Source organism: Phoca vitulina, unplaced genomic scaffold (assembly GCF_004348235.1).
Source record: "Phoca vitulina isolate PV1807 unplaced genomic scaffold, GSC_HSeal_1.0 scaffold13, whole genome shotgun sequence".
Classification (NCBI taxonomy): Eukaryota; Metazoa; Chordata; class Mammalia; order Carnivora; family Phocidae; genus Phoca; species Phoca vitulina.
In genome coordinates, this window is record NW_022589716.1 from 14,697,802 (window position 1) to 14,717,283 (window position 19,482).

At 38.7% G+C, this 19,482-nt stretch overlaps 2 protein-coding genes across 2 annotated transcripts in view; one reads left to right on the forward strand and one right to left on the reverse strand.

Annotated features, from left to right (window-relative positions):
* Positions 1–1,751, reverse strand: part of DNAH12 (dynein axonemal heavy chain 12) — a 234,173-nt gene extending 232,422 nt beyond the window's left edge. Inside the window, exon 1 of the mRNA XM_032412204.1 lies at positions 1,582–1,751. Within this exon, the coding sequence (XP_032268095.1) occupies positions 1,582–1,751 (170 nt within the window). The remainder of the gene's footprint in view (positions 1–1,581) is intronic.
* Positions 1,752–11,029: 9,278 nt separating this feature from the next.
* PDE12 (phosphodiesterase 12) lies at positions 11,030–15,226 on the forward strand. The gene is made up of 3 exons (XM_032411546.1): positions 11,030–12,431; positions 13,907–13,985; positions 14,482–15,226. Exons 1-3 carry the CDS (start codon positions 11,127–11,129, stop codon positions 14,922–14,924), a joined length of 1,827 nt encoding a protein of 608 aa, XP_032267437.1. The 5' UTR covers positions 11,030–11,126; the 3' UTR covers positions 14,925–15,226.
* Positions 15,227–19,482: the final 4,256 nt, after the last annotated feature.

Genomic DNA, 19,482 nt, shown 5'->3' on the forward strand with positions numbered 1-19,482 from the left:
CTCAGTTTGTAAGATTTTATTCATTTATTTGAGAGAGAGAGCACAAGTAAGGGGAGTGGTAGAGGGAGAGGGAGAAGCAGGCTCCCCACTGAGCAGGGATCCCAATGCCCTGATCAATCCCAGGACCCAATCCCAGGGCTCGATCCCAGGGCTCTGGGATCATGACTTGAGCCAAAGGCAGACACTTGACGACTGAGTCACTCAGGTGCCCCAGCTCCTTACTCTTTAGATCTCTACTTAAATATCATCTCCACAGGACTTTCCTGTGATGTTCCTAGGGATACCTTCCCTGTCACTCTCTATCCCACAATCTTATATCTTCATAGTATCCATCACTACTTAAAAGGTTAACATACTCTTTTTGTTTGTCTGTTTTTAAATGTTTACTGTCTCTCTCCTCCCACTAGAATATAAAGACACGATCCCCTCTGTTGTAATCTCTTTGGTCTCCCTAGTAACAAGCACAATGTCTGTGTAACAGTTGGTAGGTAATATCGCTAAATAAACTGATGTAAGAGAAATATGTAGAAAAAGTTAAAGCTGCACAAAGGGGATTAGGAGCTCCTGGGTGGCTCAGTCAGTTAAGCATCTGCCTTCAGCTCAGGTCATGATCCCAGAGTCCTGGGATCGAGCCCCACATCGGGCTCCCTGTTCAGTGGGGAGTCTGCTTCTTCCTCTCCTCTCTCCCCAGCTTGTACTGTCTCTCGTAAATAAATAAATAAAATCTTTTTTTTTTTTAAAGATTTTATTTATTTATTTGACAGAGAGAGACAGCAAGAGAGGGAACACAAGCAGGGGGAGTGGGAGAGGGAGAAGCAGGCTCTCCGCCGAGCAGGGAGCACGATGTGGGGCTCGATCCCAGGACCCAGGGATCATGATCTGAGCCAAAGGCAGACGCTTAACGACTGAGCCACCCAGGCACCCCATAAATAAATAAAATCTTAAAAAAAAAAAAAAAGGATTAGGAGAAGGCTTTCCAGAGGAGGTGATCCATAAACCCAGCCTTGAAGAACTAGTATAAATATTCAGGCAGACAAATACTTTCCAGTGAAGGAAATTGCAGGAAGCAATTGTGAAATTTATTTTTCACTAAACTGTGAAAAACATAATATATTCATGGAACTGCAAGTAGTTCAACATAACAATGTGAAATGATGAAAGATTTTGGAGTAAGAACAATCCATAACTCCTGAGGCACCTCCTTCTTTAGTCTGTAAGTGTACTAAAACATTGAGTATACCTACATTTATAAAAATAGAGATAAGAATAGTACCCGTCACATAGGGTAGTTGTGAGAAGTACAGGTGAAGTGCTAAAAACAATGCTTAGAGTAAGCAGTGATTAGCATAAGCCCCATACTAACTATAGATATAGTGACATATCTATACTTAAGTGACATATAACATATATATAGTGATATATAGCACTTACTATTGTGATTACTTTTTTGTTTCCCCAATTGAACTTGAAGATATTTTGTCCATAAACAACCTACATAGTTAAAGCTGTTTTATGAGAATATGAACACTAAGCATTTCACTTGAACTCCAGAAAAGAATTATTTACCAGTATGCTACTTACACTAGCTGATTAATCGTCTTCTGCTGCTCCTTAGATCTTCTGTAATTCAACAATTTACTTTGTGCTGGTGTGTCAACACCTATGTCTTCAGGGGGGTGCACAATAGGAGGTAACTTCAAGTTCAGAGCCTCCTTTTCTGCTCTAATTGCAGCTTTGTTTGGATCTGACATCTTGGTCTCCTGAAGATTAAAATACTTTATACTCTGAGGAGAAAAAGCCCATTAAGCCATTACTGTAAACATTAGCCTCCGTATATTCATAACATATCTTAGCTATCAATTCCAAAACTTCCAGACATTTTGAGATCTTCCTCCCAAGTATGGTATTAGCCTAAAGAATGACAGTTGAGGTAAATGGGCAGGGATTCCCTTATAGCTCTACATCCCACTTGCTATGAAGAAATGAAACCAGTCACTTCCCAGTTAGGGTTTCAGTTTTCCCATAGATGAAATTAAGGAACTGGATTAGATGCTCTCTAAATACTCCTATGATTCTAAAATTCTGGGTTCAAATTTTCCCCTAAAATGCAAACCACCATCACCACCACCACCACCACCACAACAACAAAATCCAGTTGTTGAGGTATAATTGCTCTCCCAAAAAAAGCTGATGTTTGACATCATTAAAATCTTTAAACACACCAATATTGTATCTTAGTCTTGCTACCATCCTAGGAAGTGATATGATGATCAAGCAAAAATAGGCATACATTTGCATAGAAAATCTAAAATGTCCTGTAAATGTTGAACAGTTAACTGTGATACCAACTGCACTTGCCGCGGATGCCCACAGAATTTGGAGATTCCTGCCTTGAAAAAGAGAGTATTCTGCTGGCACCCAGTTAGAGATTCCGACCCTGGGAGAAGGGTGAAGAGAAAACTGAAGGCAAGGAAGTACCTATCTGATTGTTTTTCACTACTTCCCGGCTGCGCAGACGAGAGGGAAACGTTCAGTTAGCTTCTCCTCTGGCGAAAGGAAGAGGGGAGACGAAGAGTGAAACCTCGGGGACCCCACCGCTCCCGATGAGCTGGGCAGTCCGCCTGCCATGTACAAACAAAGTTGTCGCCATGGAAACTGTCGCCGTCGCGGCTGGAGAGACCGGGTAGAAGTTGCCTGGAGAGGCAGTTGCTGAGCTGCGACAGATTGGATTACCTGTCACAGTAATTCATTGCTCAGTTCATTACTAATTGTTTACGAATGGAGAGTTGGAGAATGAGATTTTTTTTTTTTTTTTTTTACCTAACTGCCTTCCCTTGGAAGGGGTCCAGGGAATCAGGATCTTCAAGCTGTGGAAACCTGCAAGACTGGAAATTTGGATGTGTTGAAAAACAGATTTATGTAAATGCTCTCAGAGGAGGATGAAGTCTTCAAATGTTCCCATAGTGACTTCCCTGTAAATAATCAGCAATATAATTTATCTTGTTTCTATATTGGTATTTGTTTATACAGCACTTTTCCTTCAGGAAATCCTTGGCAAAAAAGGTAAGGTGTGTAAGTTTTTTGAGTATGCTTGGAGATAGAAATGTGAAACTTTGCTATCTGAGGCTGCACACTGGATACTCCATCTGAAGGATGATAGCCTACACAAATATGTGCATCAATAAAACTGGGGGATGAGTAAGTCTGGTGGTGTATTGATGGCACAGTCATTCAACAAATATTTGAGCATATTTGACCTAGAGTGTCAGTCACCATGTATAAAGAATTTTCTGTTAATTAGAGTACAGCCTACACTCCTATGTCTGGCACACAATAGGGCCTCTAAAAACATCATTTGGGTGAGTGCATGAACAAGTTAAGCATCCTCATTGCTTGTAAAAGTAAGCTGTCTTTCTGTAGAAAGAAAATACTGGTATAAGTACATGATGGTTTTTTGGCATTTGCTTAAGCTAAGTTACAAGCTGTGGACTTAAAGGAAGACAGCAGTCTTTAGTGTCATACCCACAACCTCGCCAAGTTATTCAATCAAACACTAATCTGGTGCTGCAATGAAGAGATTTTGCAAATGCAATTCAAATCCCGAGTATATTGATGTTAAACTAGGGAGAGTATGTGGGTGAGGCTGACTCAATCAGTGGAAATCCTTTTAAAGAGAAGGTTTAGCCATGCATTGAATCAGACTCTAAACAGCAGCTAGCTTTATAATTGCTCTCTCCTCTCTGGATCTTCCCTTTCTGACAGCCTACCCTATAGATCTTGGACTTGCTTAACCTGTTCCCACAATTGCATAAGCTAATTCCTTGTAATAAATTCATATGTATATATATATATATACACACATACATACATATGGATAAATATAGGGGACACATATAATCCACTGGTTCTGCTTCCCTCATTAAACCCTGACTAATACAATATATTTTTTTAACAGATTTATGCAGGTGTAATTTACATACTATAAAATTTACCACTCTAAAGTATATAATTCAATGATTTTTTTTTTAGTAAATGTAGAGACTTATACAACCATTACCAAGATCCAGATCTAAAACATTTCAATCACTGCAAAAAGTTCCCTTAGGCTCATGTGCAGTGAATCCCCACTCCAGCCTCAGGCAACCACTGATTTGCTTTTGGCCTCTATATGTTTGCAATTTCTGAAAATTTCATATAAATGGAATAAAAAATTATGTAGTCTTTTATGTTTGGCTTCTTCCACTTAATGAAAACATGTTTGGGGTTCACTCGTGTAGTATGTAGCAGAAGTTCATTTTTATTGCTGAATAGTCTTCCATTATATAAATATATCACATTTGGTTTATCCATTCACAAGTTGATGGACATTTGGATTGTTTCCAGTTTGGGGCTATTATGAACAACCCTGACATGAACATTCATGTGCAGATGTTAGGATGAACATACATTTTCATTTCTCATCAGTAGAAACCTAGAGTAGAATTACTGGGTTGAATGGTAAGTCTATGTTTAACCTTTTAAGAAACTGTCAAGCTGTTTCCCAAAGTGACTGAAAGATTTTATATTCCTACCAGCAATGTATAAGGGTTCCAATTTCTCCGTGTCCTTGCCAACACTTGGTATTGTCTATCTTTTTTATTATCATCCATTCTAGTGTGCATATAGTGGTATCTCATTGCATTTTTAATTTGCATTTCCCTGAATACTAATGTTGTTGAAATCTTTTTGTTACAGGATTTTTTTCTCTGCTGGTGCCCACAGTTCTTGGTCACACCACTTTGAAGAATGAAGAGGTAGACGAGATAGAGTAGTGGGCAGCAAAGCAAGGTTTATTGAGTGATGGTAAAGCAAAGGTTATTGAGTGATAGTACAAAGCTCCCAAAGAGAGAAGGAACCCTAGAGGGTTGCCACGGGAGTTTCTCAGTTTAGGGATTTTTAATGGGCTTGTTAGCTGGCTGTTTTAATCTGATTAACCCTCCCTGATCCTGTCATCCAATCAGGTTTTTGTCACCTATCTATCACATAGGAAAGGGTGGAGGGCTCCTTTCAGGGTGGTGTAAAATCCTTTTAAGGGTGATTTCCTCTTGGGAGGGGGGGCCTTGTCCCTGCCTGCCTTCCACCTATCCTTCATCATTTTCATGTCCTCATTATCCACTAACATATCTTTTTTTGATGAAATATCTATTCAAATCTTTCATCCATTTTTAAATTGGATTATTTAACTTTTTATCAGTTGTAAGAGTTCTTTATATTCTGGATACAAGTCCTTTCAGATAATTTGCAAACATATTCTCTTGGTATACCGCTTATATTTTCATTTTCTTAATGGTGCCTTTTGAAGAGCAAAAGTCTTCATTTTTTTAAAGATTTATTTATTTATTTGGGTGGGGGAAGTGGAGGGAGGGGCAGAGAGAGAGAGGGGGAGAGAGAGAATCTCCAGCAGACTCCATGCTGAGGAAGAAGGCCCAATGTGGGGCTCAATCCCAGGACCCTGGGATCATGACCTAAGCTGAAATCAAGAGTCAGTCGGTCGCTTAACTGACGGAGCCACCCAGTTGCCCCCAAAAGTCTTCAAATTTTATAAAATCAAACTTAAGATACTTTTTTATGGGTCATGCTTTTGAGGCTATTATCTATGAAAGACAGATAAGGTCATGAAGATTTTCTCCTATGTTTTCTTTTAGTTTCCGGTTTTACATTTAGATCTATGGTCTATTTACAGTAAATTTCTATATTTGGTGAGAGGTACAGATCCAAGTTCATTTTTTTTTTGTATATACATATATAATTGTTCCAGTATCGTGTCTTGAAAAAGTTGTCCTTTCCCCACTGAATTGCCTTGGGATCTTTGTTGAAAATCAATTGACCATAATGTAAGCATTTATTTCTGGACACTCAATCCTGTTCCATTGATCTACATGTTTACCTTTATACCAGTACCACACGGTCTTGATTACTGCAGCTTTAGTAAGAATGGTTACAGTTTTAAAATTGAGTAGTGTCAGTCCTCCAATTTTGTTCTTTTTTTTTTTCAAGCCATAAGAGACTTTTTTTTTTTTTTAAGATTTTATTTATTCATCAGAGAGAGAGAGAGCACAAGCAGGGGAAGTGGCAGGCAGAGGGAGAAGCAGGCTCCCTGCTGAGCAAGGAGCCTGATGTGGGGACTTGATCCCAGGACTCTGGGATCATGACCTGAGCCAAAGGCAGATGCTTAACTGACTGAGCCACCCAGGTGCCCCCCCAACCTTGTTCTTTTATAGAAAAGTAGTGATTTTGACTCTTTTAGGTCCTTTGCATTTCCATATAAATTTTAGGATCAATTTGTCAATTTCTACAAAAGTGCCAGCTGGGATTTTTATAAATCTTTCACTTTGAAAGAAAAACAGCTATTTAAACATATAATATGCAGCTTAAAATCCCCCCTTAAAAGCTCTATTTCTTAGTCTAAAGGTTAGAAATATTATCTATGAGAGCAGAATTTATTTCACAAGGCCTTGATTATTTAAAAGCACTTATGGATATAACACCAAAATGTGATTCTCTAATACTATACAAAAAGTTTCTTCTACTTATTAAATGTGGAAGATGCTAAGAAAACTTATGAGACTAATTTACTATGCTTTATAATATGCAGTGTTTGTTTCAAAATTAAAAACGGGAGGGCAGGGAAAAGAAATGACTCCATATGCATAAGAGTTCTTTATGGAGTTAAATTGTGGTAGGTTTTACATAGGTTCTTTGATTTGAATTTCTTATCTTCTAACTAACTTTTTATTGCTATTAAATTAACATTAATTATACCTTATATTAAATGATATAACTATATCATATATTATTTATATCATGCTATATAGTATAAGTATATATAATAATATAACCATTATAAATCCTAATAAATTTTAAAATAAAAGAAACGGCACTGTTGTTGGGAATGTAAACTGGTACAGCTACTACGGAAAACAGTATTGAGATTCCTCAAAAAATTAGAAATAGAACTACCATATGATCCAGCAATTCCACTTCTGAGTATGTATCTAAAGGAAACAGAATCACTATCTGCACCCCCATATTCGCTGTAGCATTATTTACAATAGCCAAGACATGGAAACAACCCAAGTGTAAATGTCCATTGAAGGATAAATGAATGAGCAAAATGTGATATAGACAGAGATATAGATATTGGAATATTATTCAGCCATAAGAAAGGAAATCCTGCTATCTGTGACAACACGTATAGACATTGAGGGCATTATGCTAAGTGAAATAAGTCATACAAAGACAAATACTGTATGATCTCACTTATATGTAGAATTAAAAAAAAAAAAAACTGAAGAGATTGGTGGTTGCCAGAAGCAGGGGGAGGATGGAGGGCAGGGGAATGAAGGGAATGGGTGAAGATGGTCAAAAAAGGTAAAAACTTGGGCGCCTGGGTGGCCCAGTTGGTTAAGCGACTGCCTTCGGCTCAGGTCATGATCCTGGAGTCCCTGGATCGAGTCCCGCATCGGGCTCCCTGCTCGGCAGGGAGTGTGCTTCTCCCTCTGACCCTCCCCCCTCTCATGTGCTCTCTCTCTCAAATAAATAAAATTTTTAAAAAATAAAAAATAAAAAATAAATAAATAAAATAAAATGAAAAAAAAGGTAAAAACTTCCAATTATGAAGTTCTGGGGATATAATGTACATCATGGTGAATATAGTGACCATACAAATTATGTATTTGATGTTGCTAAGAGTGTAGATCTTAAAAGTTCTCAGCACAGAAAAAAATATAACTATGTGAAATGATGGATGTTAACTAAACTTTTGTGGTAATTATATATATATATATATATATATATATATATATATATATAATCAATATACCATCATTGTTGTACACATTGGACTACTACAATATTATATGTAAATAATATCTCAATAAAACTAGAAAAAAATTTTTTTTAATGTTAAAGAAACAAAGAGATTGGTCTCTTAAATAAAAAGCAAATGAAAATTACCAAATTTGAATATATAAGGAAGTAGCAGATTACCCTGAATATTACCAGGTACTACCCAAAATTTCTGAGTGCTATCACTCAAAACTACAGTATCATGTTGACCTTAAGTAAAAAAAGATAAAAGTATATTAGTAATCTATGTTTTGGCTACCAATGTTATTAACCAAGGTGAAGGTAATCACAAGAAACTAGTCTTCATATGCTTATCTTTGCAGATATATATATATAACAAGAAAACTCCATCAACCATAAACTTTGATTAGTGAAAGTTAGCCTGTGTTTCTTGGTATGGACTGAGAACGGAGGAATAAAATGATTTTTTTAAAAGGTTTTATTTATTTATTTGAGAGAGAGAGAATGAGAGCACATGAGAGGGGGTAGGGTCAGAGGGAGAAGCACACTCCCTGCCGAGCAGGGAGCCCGATGTGGGACTCGATCCCAGGACTCCAGGATCATGACCTGAGCCGAAGGCAGTCGCTTAACCAACTGAGCCACCCAGCGCCCAGGAATAAAATGATTTTTATTACCTGCTTCCCCTTTTGGTATCAGGGAAAGTGTAGTGCTGGTTCAGTCTTCCAACTTCAAATTTTAATTATATAATGTATATAATTTATGTATATAATTATGCTATAATTTAGCCTCATAAAAATAGAGCTTCAAACACACCATTTATTATGTATCATTTTCAAATCTGTTGAGTTCAAATCAAATTTTCTATGGGAAGTTGTGACACTTTCATTCACTTTCTCATGAAAGAACTGACAAAAAGACAGTGGAAATGTAGGTGGGGCACAGGAGTGCAAGAGCCCATGGCTCTGGGAGTCCCAAACAAACCAGGTTTGACCACTCACCCCAGACAAACTCCAAAGGCAGAGAGATGAGTGATGGTGAAACAAGAAAGGGATTTATTTCACTGAGGCCAACACCAGTGGCCTCAAAAACGGTCTCCAAAGTGCGGACAACATTCTAGGTTTACATAAAGCAAATGTAGGACAAAGGTCAGTGGGTACATGCAGGTGGGCAGAAAAGGCCAGGTGGATCATTGTCTGGGGGGGGGGGGGGGGTTCTTGCTGCCTCAGGGCAATCCTTATTGCTTGAGGGGGTAGTTTTGGTTCCCATCACAAGGCGCACTGCTTGCAGGGTCTTTTGCCTGTGTAAAGAGATTAGCTGGAAGGAAGAACTTAATTAGAAAGTTTGAGGTCAAAATGGAGGTAGTTGAAGTCCTCTTTCAAAAAGAGGAAGGTAGTGGGGGCGCCTGGGTGGCTCAGTCGTTAAGTGTCTGCCTTTGGCTCAGGTCATGATCCCCAGGGTCCTGGGATCGAGCCCCACATCGGGCTCTCTGCTCAGCGGGAAGCCTGCTTCTCCCTCTCCCACTCCCCCTGCTTGTGTTCCCTCTCGCTGTCTCTCTGTCAAATAAATAAATAAAATATTAAAAAAAAAAAAAAGAGGAAGGTAGTGAACCATGGGTATACTATATTCCTATTTGTGTAAATAAGTAGGAGGAATGTATATATTCATAATACACGGTGTGTTTGCATAGGAGTCAGTGGTGGAAAGATTACCTTTTTTCACATGGGTGTGTTTTACTCTTTCAAAAAATTAAAATATATATATATACACTAAGAGAAGTATGACACTTAAAGGCATCTGTCTCAAAACTAGGATTAAGACTGCTAATTGTTAAATTACATCAGTTTGCTTAAAGGAAACTCACATTTTCCAGTAGGGCTTCTATCTTTCTTTATATAGGCTGATTTAAGACTGAGTTCTGCAAATTTGCATGAAGGAAAGTGCTGTGGATAAGAAAAATGCCATTTCAAAACTCTGATTTGTTAAATGGGGTACTATCAACTAGACTACCAAGACTTACTTACTTTCTTCCTTATGTTAGTCAGTTGATACAAAGTAATGACTTTTATACCTATACTGTAGACTCAAAGTGCATATATACTATCAGTACCCGGTCACCTTATTAAATATTTGGTGGGTGGGAGGGGAGCAGGACAGGAATAGAAATTTCAAATAATTGCAAAACCCATCCTGCTTTTAGAACACAGTCAAAAGCCTATTTTCTTCATGGTAAGGCAGGGGGTAAGGTATGGCTTATTATTAGATGCCCAGTTAAGTATGCATTCTAGTTGTAGGATAAGGAAAAATGGATACTAATTAGATCATTTGTGGACAGAAGTGACTTCTCAATTTGTTCTTTCAAATTTTCAAGGTTTTTTTTTTTCAGTTAATCACCGAATATTAATTATATTCAACACAAAATCACTCTTGAAATACTTTCTTCATTTGGTTTTCAGTGAAGGCTACACTTCTCATTTTCTCTTACTGGCTCTTCTGTCTCCTGCCATTCTTTCAGCAATGTCTTTGTGACCTTGAGCAGGTAACTTAATCACTCTGGACCTCGTAACGATAAATGACGTTTTTAGCATAGTCTTCGCTCCCTAAATGGTAATTCTTGTATAACGTTAATTGTTACTAACTACCACAAAGACAGCTCCGTGCGTCTGCGTGCCCGCCCTGAAACAAACCCACCCACACCTCGGAAAGGGCGAGCAGCAATGAGAATGCGGTGGAGGGGAACTGGGCAACGCTTTCCACGCCCGGAGCCAGGCTGGCAATCCTGGTCGAGTTCTCCACGCCCTCGCGCTGCTTAGCCCCCCGGAGCTGGAAGACAAGGCAGGTGGCTAGAATCCAGAAAAAGCGCCGGCTTTCGTGAGGGAAGCGGAACCCATGACAACGCCCCAACGACTTCCGGCTTGGCGCACCTTTCCTTCAGCCCTATAACTGCACTTTCGATAAAAACATGGTGATTAACATAACATAATAAAATAAAATTTAAAAAAAAATGGAGTCCAATATTTCCCTCAGGCACCTCTATAGTTTCTTTATTTTCCCCTCTTTATGGCTCGATTTGACGATAAAGATTAAGTTGGAGGGATTATTGATAGGCGTGGCTACGGAAAAGGGGAGCATTTAAGCCGGCCTGACGAAAGTGCGGAGCGGAAGTATCTGGTGCCCTCTCCCTCCGGCCGGAAGTTACGGGACTGAATGGATCCCGGAGCCGGCTGCCGCAGCTCCTCAACCTTCCTCTGAGGCTTGGCGGCCGCTGGGCCACCAGGTTCATGTGGAGGCTCCCAGGTTCCCGCGCCGCGCTTCGTGGGGTCCGCACGGCGGTGGAGCGGCACACTCGGGCCGAGGCGGCGACTGAGACAGCGGGCGCCATGGAGCGCGCTGTGGTGCGCTGTGTGCCCTCGGAGCCTAAGCTAAGCCTGTCGTTCGCGCTGGCCGACGGCAGCCACAAGAACATGCAGCGCGACCAAAGCGAGCCGCTGGGTCGGGCCCTCAGCCGGATAGCAACCAATGCCCTCAAAGGTCACGCTAAGGCGGCCGCCGCCAAAAAGAGCAGGAAGAACCGGCCAAATGCAAGTGGCGGCGTGGCCTGTGCGGGGCCTGGGCCCGAGCCGGCTGCGGCCTGCGAGCCCGTGGTGAAGCTGTACTACCGGGAGGAGGCAGTGGCTGAAGACGTGCTCAACGTGGACGCCTGGCAGGACGGCGCGGTGCTGCAGATCGGCGATGTCAAGTACAAGGTGGAGCGCAACCCGCCCGCCTTCACCGAGCTTCAGTTGCCACGCTACATCATGGCCGGTTTCCCGGTGTGCCCCAAGCTCAGCCTCGAATTTGGGGATCCCGCCAGCTCCGTCTTCCGTTGGTACAAGGAAGCCAAACCCGGAGCGGCAGAGCCTGAGGGCGGGGGCCCCTCGTCATTGTCTCCCTCTTCACCCTCTCCCAGTTGGACGGAGACGGGTGTGAACGAGCGCGTCTACACGCCATCCAATGCCGACATCGGGCTCCGACTCAAGCTTCATTGCACCCCAGGCAATGGGCAGCGCTTCGGGCCCAGCCGGGAGTTGGAAAGTGTGTGTCCCGTGGAGGCTGGGCCTGGCACCTGCACCTTTGACCACCGGCATCTCTACACCAAGAAGGTGACGGACGACTCTCTCATCCGCACGGTCTCTTACAACCTCCTGGCCGACACGTACGCCCAGACTGAGTTTTCGAGGACTGTCCTGTACCCGTACTGTGCCCCTTATGCCCTGGAACTCGACTACCGCCAGAACCTTATCCAGAAGGAGCTCACGGGCTACAACGCTGACCTCATCTGTTTGCAAGAGGTTGATCGCAGCGTGTTTACAGACAGCTTGGTGCCGGCCCTCGAGGCCTTTGGGCTGGAGGGCGTCTTTAGAATCAAGCAGCACGAAGGCCTGGCTACTTTCTACCGAAAGGCCAAATTCACTCTCCTTAGCCAGCATGACATTTCTTTCCACGAAGCCCTGGAGTCCGACCCACTTCACAAAGACCTGCTGGAGAAACTAGTTTTGTACCCGTCTGCGCAGGAGAGGGTGCTCCAGAGATCTTCTGTCCTCCAGGTAAAGTACCTCTGCCATTCTCTTTACATACTCGTCGATTTTTAGGGCCCTGGAAGACTTTTTCAGATTTTACTGAAGGGTGTTTGCTCTTGTATCTTCAACACAAAGGTTAGCTTTCATTCATTCATTGAGCACATACTTACTGAGCACCTTTAGTGTGCCAGGCACGTTTGAACAAGACAAACGGACTTTCATAGTGCTTACAATCTCATGGGAAAGACACATGCTGAATACAAGAGTATAGTAATTAACTAATATTTTCTTACTGCTTGCCAAGCACTGTTCTGACACATTAAAGCACTTCAAATTTAATCACTAAATTCTATTCATGAAATTAATATTACAGTGTACGTTAACTAACTGGAATTTAAATAAAAACTCAGAACAAAAAAAGTACTTAATAATTGTGTCTGGCATATTTAATGAAGTATTCTACAAATATTAATATTTTAATTTTGGTCATAGTAATCCTGCTATTTTTACAGATGTTATTCTTCCCATTTTATATATGGGGAAATTGTCAAGTTTACTTATCCAATTTCACACAAGTGTGGAGCCAGGATTCTTCTTGCCCAGTTACTTATATATTACATCATCACTGAGCAGGGTGTTAAGCTGCCTTAGTTTTTTTGGGGTTTTTTTTGGTTGGAGAGAATTTTTTAAAAATATGTTATTTGTATATTTGTCCAGAGTTTTTAAGTAACTGATTTTGTTCATAGTAAGATTTTGGAGTAGCTACCTTTTTTTTTTCTTTTTTTTTTTAAGCACCCAGTGTGTTTCATGCACCTCTGTGTAAGCTCATTTGGTTGAATCCATACAACAGTCCCCCTTGAGGTGGATGATAGTGTCTTTAACCAGTGACCAAGCTGACTTAGGAAAACAGTGTCTCTCTCCAGGTCACACTGCTATAAAATGGTTAAGAGTGGGTATTCCATCTAGGCGGGACTGACTCCAAAGCCTGCCTTTACCCACTTAAAAACACCAACCTTAATGTTGTTCTCTAAAATAATATCCTTTTCTTAACTTCCTGTATGTTAGACTGTTGTTAAAACGTTATGCTGAGGGCGCCTGGGTGGCTCAGTTGGTTAGGCGACTGCCTTCGGCTCAGGTCATGATCCTGGAGTCTCCGGATCGAGTCCCGCATCGGGCTCCCTGCTCGGCAGGGAGTCTGCTTCTCCCTCTGACCCTCCCCCCTCTCATGTGCTCTCTCTCGCTCTCTCATTCTCTCTCTCAAATAAATAAATAAAATCTTTAAAAAAAAAAAAACAAAAAAAACAAAAAAAAAACGTTATGCTGAATCCTCTTCATGTGTATTGTGAAACTTGTAGCAAAAGTTGAATTTCATAATTGCAATTATACTTTTCAGACAGGGAAGGTTATGAAATGTCAGTTCATCATATAGTCTTGAATTTAAAAAAAGAAAAACATTCAGGAGATTGACAGCAACTGAACTCTTGGCCCTTTGTTTATTTTAGGTTTCTGTTCTTCAGTCTACAAAGGACTCTTCTAAAAGGATATGTGTTGCTAATACCCATCTCTACTGGCATCCAAAAGGTGGGTTTTAGTGGTTTTCACAAGTGATGTAAACATGGTAACTTAAGGTCAGTAAGGCTGTTTTACACACATCTTTTTTATTTCTTTCAGTTTTATTGAGATATAATTTCATAACCGCATCAGGTTTAAAGTGTACAGCACAGTGACTTACATATATTGCAAAATGATTGCCATAATAAGTTTAGTTAACATCCCTCGCTTCAGATCTGCAAAAATGTTTTTCCTTGTGATGAGAACTTTTAGGATCTACTCTTAGCAACTTTTAAATATACCATATATCATTGTTAACTGTGGTCATTATGTTTCTATAGTACTTATGTATCTCATAACTGAAATGTTTCTTTTTTACCTTTGGGCCACCTTCATCCAGTTCCCCTCGTCCAAATATATATTTTGAATGTCACCCAGATACTGTATGTAGTTTGTGGGCTTTTTTTTTTTTCTTCTTAAAGGCAACTTTTAAAAGTACTTACATTAATGTTTTTTATATTCACAGGTGGGTACATTCGTCTCATTCAAATGGCAGTAGCCTTGGCTCACATTCGACATGTCTCATGTGACCTGTATGCTGGCATACCAGTTATATTTTGTGGAGACTTTAATAGTACCCCATCAACAGGAATGTATCATTTTGTTGTCAATGGCAGCATCCCAGAGGATCATGAAGACTGGGCTTCCAATGGGGAAGAGGAACGGTGCAACATGTCCCTTACCCATTTCTTCAAACTGAAAAGTGCTTGTGGTGAACCTGCTTACACAAATTACGTTGGTGGCTTTCATGGATGTCTGGATTACATTTTCATTGACTTAAATGCTCTAGAGGTTGAACAGGTGATTCCATTACCTAGTCATGAAGAAGTTACCACCCACCAGGCCTTACCTAGTGTTTCCCATCCCTCTGATCACATAGCACTTGTATGTGATTTAAAATGGAAATAGACTTATGTTTAATGGAATTTAAGTCTGCTTTAGTAGGAAATCTAATATGAATCACAGCTTATGTATAACCTTTAAAAAGGAAAACTAGACAGATACAAAGACGAAATGTTGTTACTCTACTAGTTACGTTCCAGTGTCTTCATTACACAACTGTTCATATTTGCAGTTTCTCCACTTTTCTTTTTTCCTGTGGTTGAAGGAAAAACATATATTTATGACTCCCAGGAAGAACATTGAATTATTATGTACATTTTTATAAGTACCTTTTTTTTTAGCTAGGAATTAAGAATTTTGTAAAAAAAAAAAAAAACCATTTGAATGATCCTTTTAATTTTTCTACCATAACACATTTCAGATTGAATTATGTTTATATAATTAGGGAAAAATGCATACAGGTTAAAGTGAGAGGCCTAAGTCTGACACATGAAAGGAGTAACATTAGAGTCTACCTCTACCTCAATTTGGCTAGAATTTAATACAACTTCAGAGCTTTAACAGAAGATTAAAATATGCCATCACCAATTGTTAATTGCTTCTCATCTTTAATTTTTCAGTTAACATAAAGTATTATCATACTTTTGTTTTTAGGATTTTACTTTTTAGTATATGGTTCAAATGGACATTTAAATTCTTATTCTTACTGCAGCTCATTTGAACTTTTAGGATGCAAGCACAATTTAGTGTTCAAAGTGAATAACAACATATTCAACTTGATCCCATTTTCTTGCCCATGAAAAATGTTCATAAATCAATAGAGTATTTGACCATATGATACTACAGAATGCAGCATGATAAATTACTTTATGAGAAACTGCCTACTGATATGGGCTTGACATTTTGGGTGAACCATTGAGCATTTCTTTGCTGGAAGAATTTTTGAAATTGTTGGTTTTTATAAATAGAAAGGGGATTTGTGGGGCTTTTGAGCATTTCTGAAACAAACCGTTCTTTTTATATACTTGAGTATTATAGTTTGAGTTATAGGAAAACATTGTATATATAATTTATATACTGTAAAAAATTTAAATATGAAGCCAAACTTTTTAAAATTAGAAATTACAGTTTTAGTGATTAGTTTCTAGCCTCGAGTGGTAACTGAGCTCTTCTAACTCAGTTATCACCATACCTTATTTGTAATGCTTTAGCTGTTACTTTTTTAATGTTCAGGATAACTATAATATCTCATATTTCTGCATTTAGTTTCTATAGCTTAGATATTAAAAGCCCACTCACTTCAAAAATTCTGATTTTCCACAGTCATGAGAGCTTTTGTCCCAAATTCGTTACTAATCTCTAAACCCAATACCATAAGAACTTTTCTCTTTTGATAAAGTAGGCTGTACTTTCATATTCTGCTCACTAGCCAATGTATTGTTAAGTCTTAGTAAGTTTGAGAATGAGTTTTACTTACAATTCAGTTTGAACCTTGAAGTATTTAAAATACTGGAAGGGGAAAATTAAAGTGGCAGTTTCTGGGGTCTTGATTAGAAAAAGCTATAAAAAGTTGATGCTACCAAATTGTGCCTTCCTAAATAACATTTTTGAGAGCATTTTAACATCAGTTCACATATACATGAATATATTAAAGCCAGAATCTAATTCTGCAAAATATATATTGTTTTCTTCCTTTTTAAAATGTTTTTGGTCTGCTTTCAAACATGTTGATAGGACCCTTAAAATAACGTGAGAGGAAACAAAGTTTCTAAGCAAAAAGCTGAGAAACATTTTGAAAGAAGAAATTGTAACATGACATGCTCACTCATGCCCATGAGGAAAACATTCAGATTCTGTATTAACACCATGGCTAGCTAGATTGAACTCTGGTCGGAAGAACTAATCATTTATCAAACATTCCACATCCTGAATCTTTAAATTTGGTATTTACTCAGTGTGTGATCAGATTATATTGGCATTTCAGAATAGTAGAATGTAGAATATTGTGAAGTGCTGTATGCTCTGGTCAAATCTCCAGTATACAGATATATTAGTATGAATGGAGTCCAAGGGTAGGGAACACTAAGAAAATTGTATAAATAGGATACCAAAATTACCTTGTATTCATGAGTTAGAATAAAGTTTTATTCAGAAATGTTTATTTGATTAAAGCCATCTTTGTGATTGAATTTTTCTATTACATTTGGATTTTTTAGTACATTTAATAAAGTATGGAAAGTGTAGCACCTCTTTTTCTATGGTGAACCCATTTTATGATGTCACAAGTTCCTGCCATAGGAATTAGCACTCCAAAATTTTATATTAATTGATTATAAAAGACTAAGAAAATTATAGAACACTGTCCTGTTAAATAAACTCTTGCACAATTGGCCATTGCAGAAATATACACTAGTAGTTTGTAATACATTAGCAAAAAAATCGTTTCTGGCTGTAATGTGATGTTCTTTAAAATTCTGAATACCAAAATCAGTTTTAAATTTCCAAGTATTTCACTGGATGGTGACTTTTCTGAGAGAACTAAGGGCTGATAATCAGAATTTGTCATGGTGGTTTCAGTCTGGAGGTGTATCTTGAGAAACAGTACAAGGGAGAGGGTCCAAAGAACACCATCATCGGAAGATCTTCCTCGTGGAAGTTGATATCATTAGATCTCCTATTCTTCAACTGTACAATAAAGGCAGAGGTCCCCTACAACCTGGTTTGAGGGAAAACTAAAATCCATATTAATGAAAATTAAAGGTCTGCATTACTAGTGTATCATAAAATCCAAATGACAACACAACAGGGAAAATCCTAAAAAATTATAGCCAACACTAATTCTCTAATCATAATTCAGAAACATTTAAATGTTTTGAAAGTTTAATATTTTACTCTAGTACTAGAAGGAAACACCTAGATTTCATTTAGGGAGAGGAAACAATTTAAGATTTTTAACTGATTTGGGTAATCAAATTCTATGGTCCCATAATGAGAAAATACATGCTTTAGCATGGAAGGTACTAGAGCTGTACTGGGTGATTTTTTAGTACAAACTTGAGAACAATAAGACTATATTTTGAAATGATAATACCAAAGCATTTTTTAATTGAACTGAAATTCACACTTCACTAATAAGATTAACCATTTTAAAATGTACGATTCCACTGCATTTAGTACATTTGTATTCACACTGTTGTGCAACCATTATCCCCAACTAGTTCCAAAACATTTTCATCACTCCAAAAGGAAACACTGACCCATAAAGTCGTGTCACACCATTTCCTTCTCCCCTCCAGACACTGGCAATTACTAATCTGCTTCCTGCCTCAATGGATTTCTCTATTTTGGACATTTCATAGAAATGGAATCATACAATATATGACCTTTTGTGTCTGGCTTTCTTTAATGTTTAAAGTTCTTCCATGTTTTATGTATCAGTACTTCATTCCTTTGTATGGCTGAATATATTCTATTGTATGGTTCTACCACATTTTGTTTATCCAAATGGATGTTTGGGTTGTTTCCACATTTTGGCTATTGTGAATAATGTTCCTATGAACATTCACGTATACATTTTTGTTTGAACACCTGTTTTCAATTCCTTTGGTTATATACCTTTTGAGAACCTGCCAAAATGTTTTCCACAGTGGCTACACCATTTTACATTCCCACCAGTGCTGTATGAGAGTTCGTTTCTCCATATCCTCACTAATTTAGGTGTTTTTGATTATAGTCATCCAAGTGGTATGAAGTGCTACCTCTACCAAGGCATGTTTATCTTGTTTAATCTCATTATGTTGTTGCAGTCATGAACTAGATTGTTCCCAATGGATTACCCAACCCCCTCTATTTTTTTCCAGAGAGCTCATCTTCAGCAATTTCTACTTAATCTTACAAGCTTGTGTCAAGTTGCAAAGGTCAGTCTCATTGCTTCTTTGGTAGAGATTTGAGGGAAAAACATTATAAAAAATACAAAAGTCCTGGAGTGTAAATAAATTGAAAAGATTAAGCAGCCTAAAACAAACCAAAAACAAGGTCACTTTAAAAATATGGGTCTACTTCGGTGATTTATTTCAGAGAAGGAACTTGCTTACTAACATCGGTTTTTAAATGGTTTAGCCATGCTCCACTATTACCTAACACTTTTTAAATCCCATTTTAGGTACAGAGCAGCAGATAGCAAGAATGCCTAAATACGAATTCCTGAGAAACTGAGATGGCTGTGGCTGAATATAACTCACCAAGCTATAATGCATAATCATCAAAAAGATAAAACTCTGCTTATTAAGAAACTTAGGTTTTGAAAAGAAAATCTGTAATTCAAGATAAGCTTTAGTGATACATTTTTTTAAAACATCGAGCTAATACATTAAAAAATATGGAGGGGCGCCTGGGTGGCTCAGTCGTTAGGCGTCTGCCTTCAGCTCAGGTCATGATCCCAGAGTCCTGGGATCGAGCCCCATGTCAGGCTCCCTGCTCCTCAGGAAGCCTGCTTCTCCCTCTCCCACTCCCTCTGCTTGTGTTCCCTCTCTCACTATGTCTCTCTCTGTCAAATAAATAAAATCTTTAAAAAAAAAATTATAATATGGAACAAAATTATTTTGCAAGTTGGCCATCTTCATAG

Bases quoted from the DNA above. Each gene is read 5' to 3' on its own strand.
- PDE12 (XM_032411546.1), top strand. From the start codon at position 11,127: ATGTGGAGGCTCCCAGGTTCCCGCGCCGCGCTTCGTGGGGTCCGCACG. The intron at 12,432-13,906 runs GTAAAGTACCTC...TGTTTATTTTAG, and splicing joins AGAGATCTTCTGTCCTCCAG to GTTTCTGTTCTTCAGTCTAC. The intron at 13,986-14,481 runs GTGGGTTTTAGT...TTATATTCACAG, and splicing joins TCTCTACTGGCATCCAAAAG to GTGGGTACATTCGTCTCATT.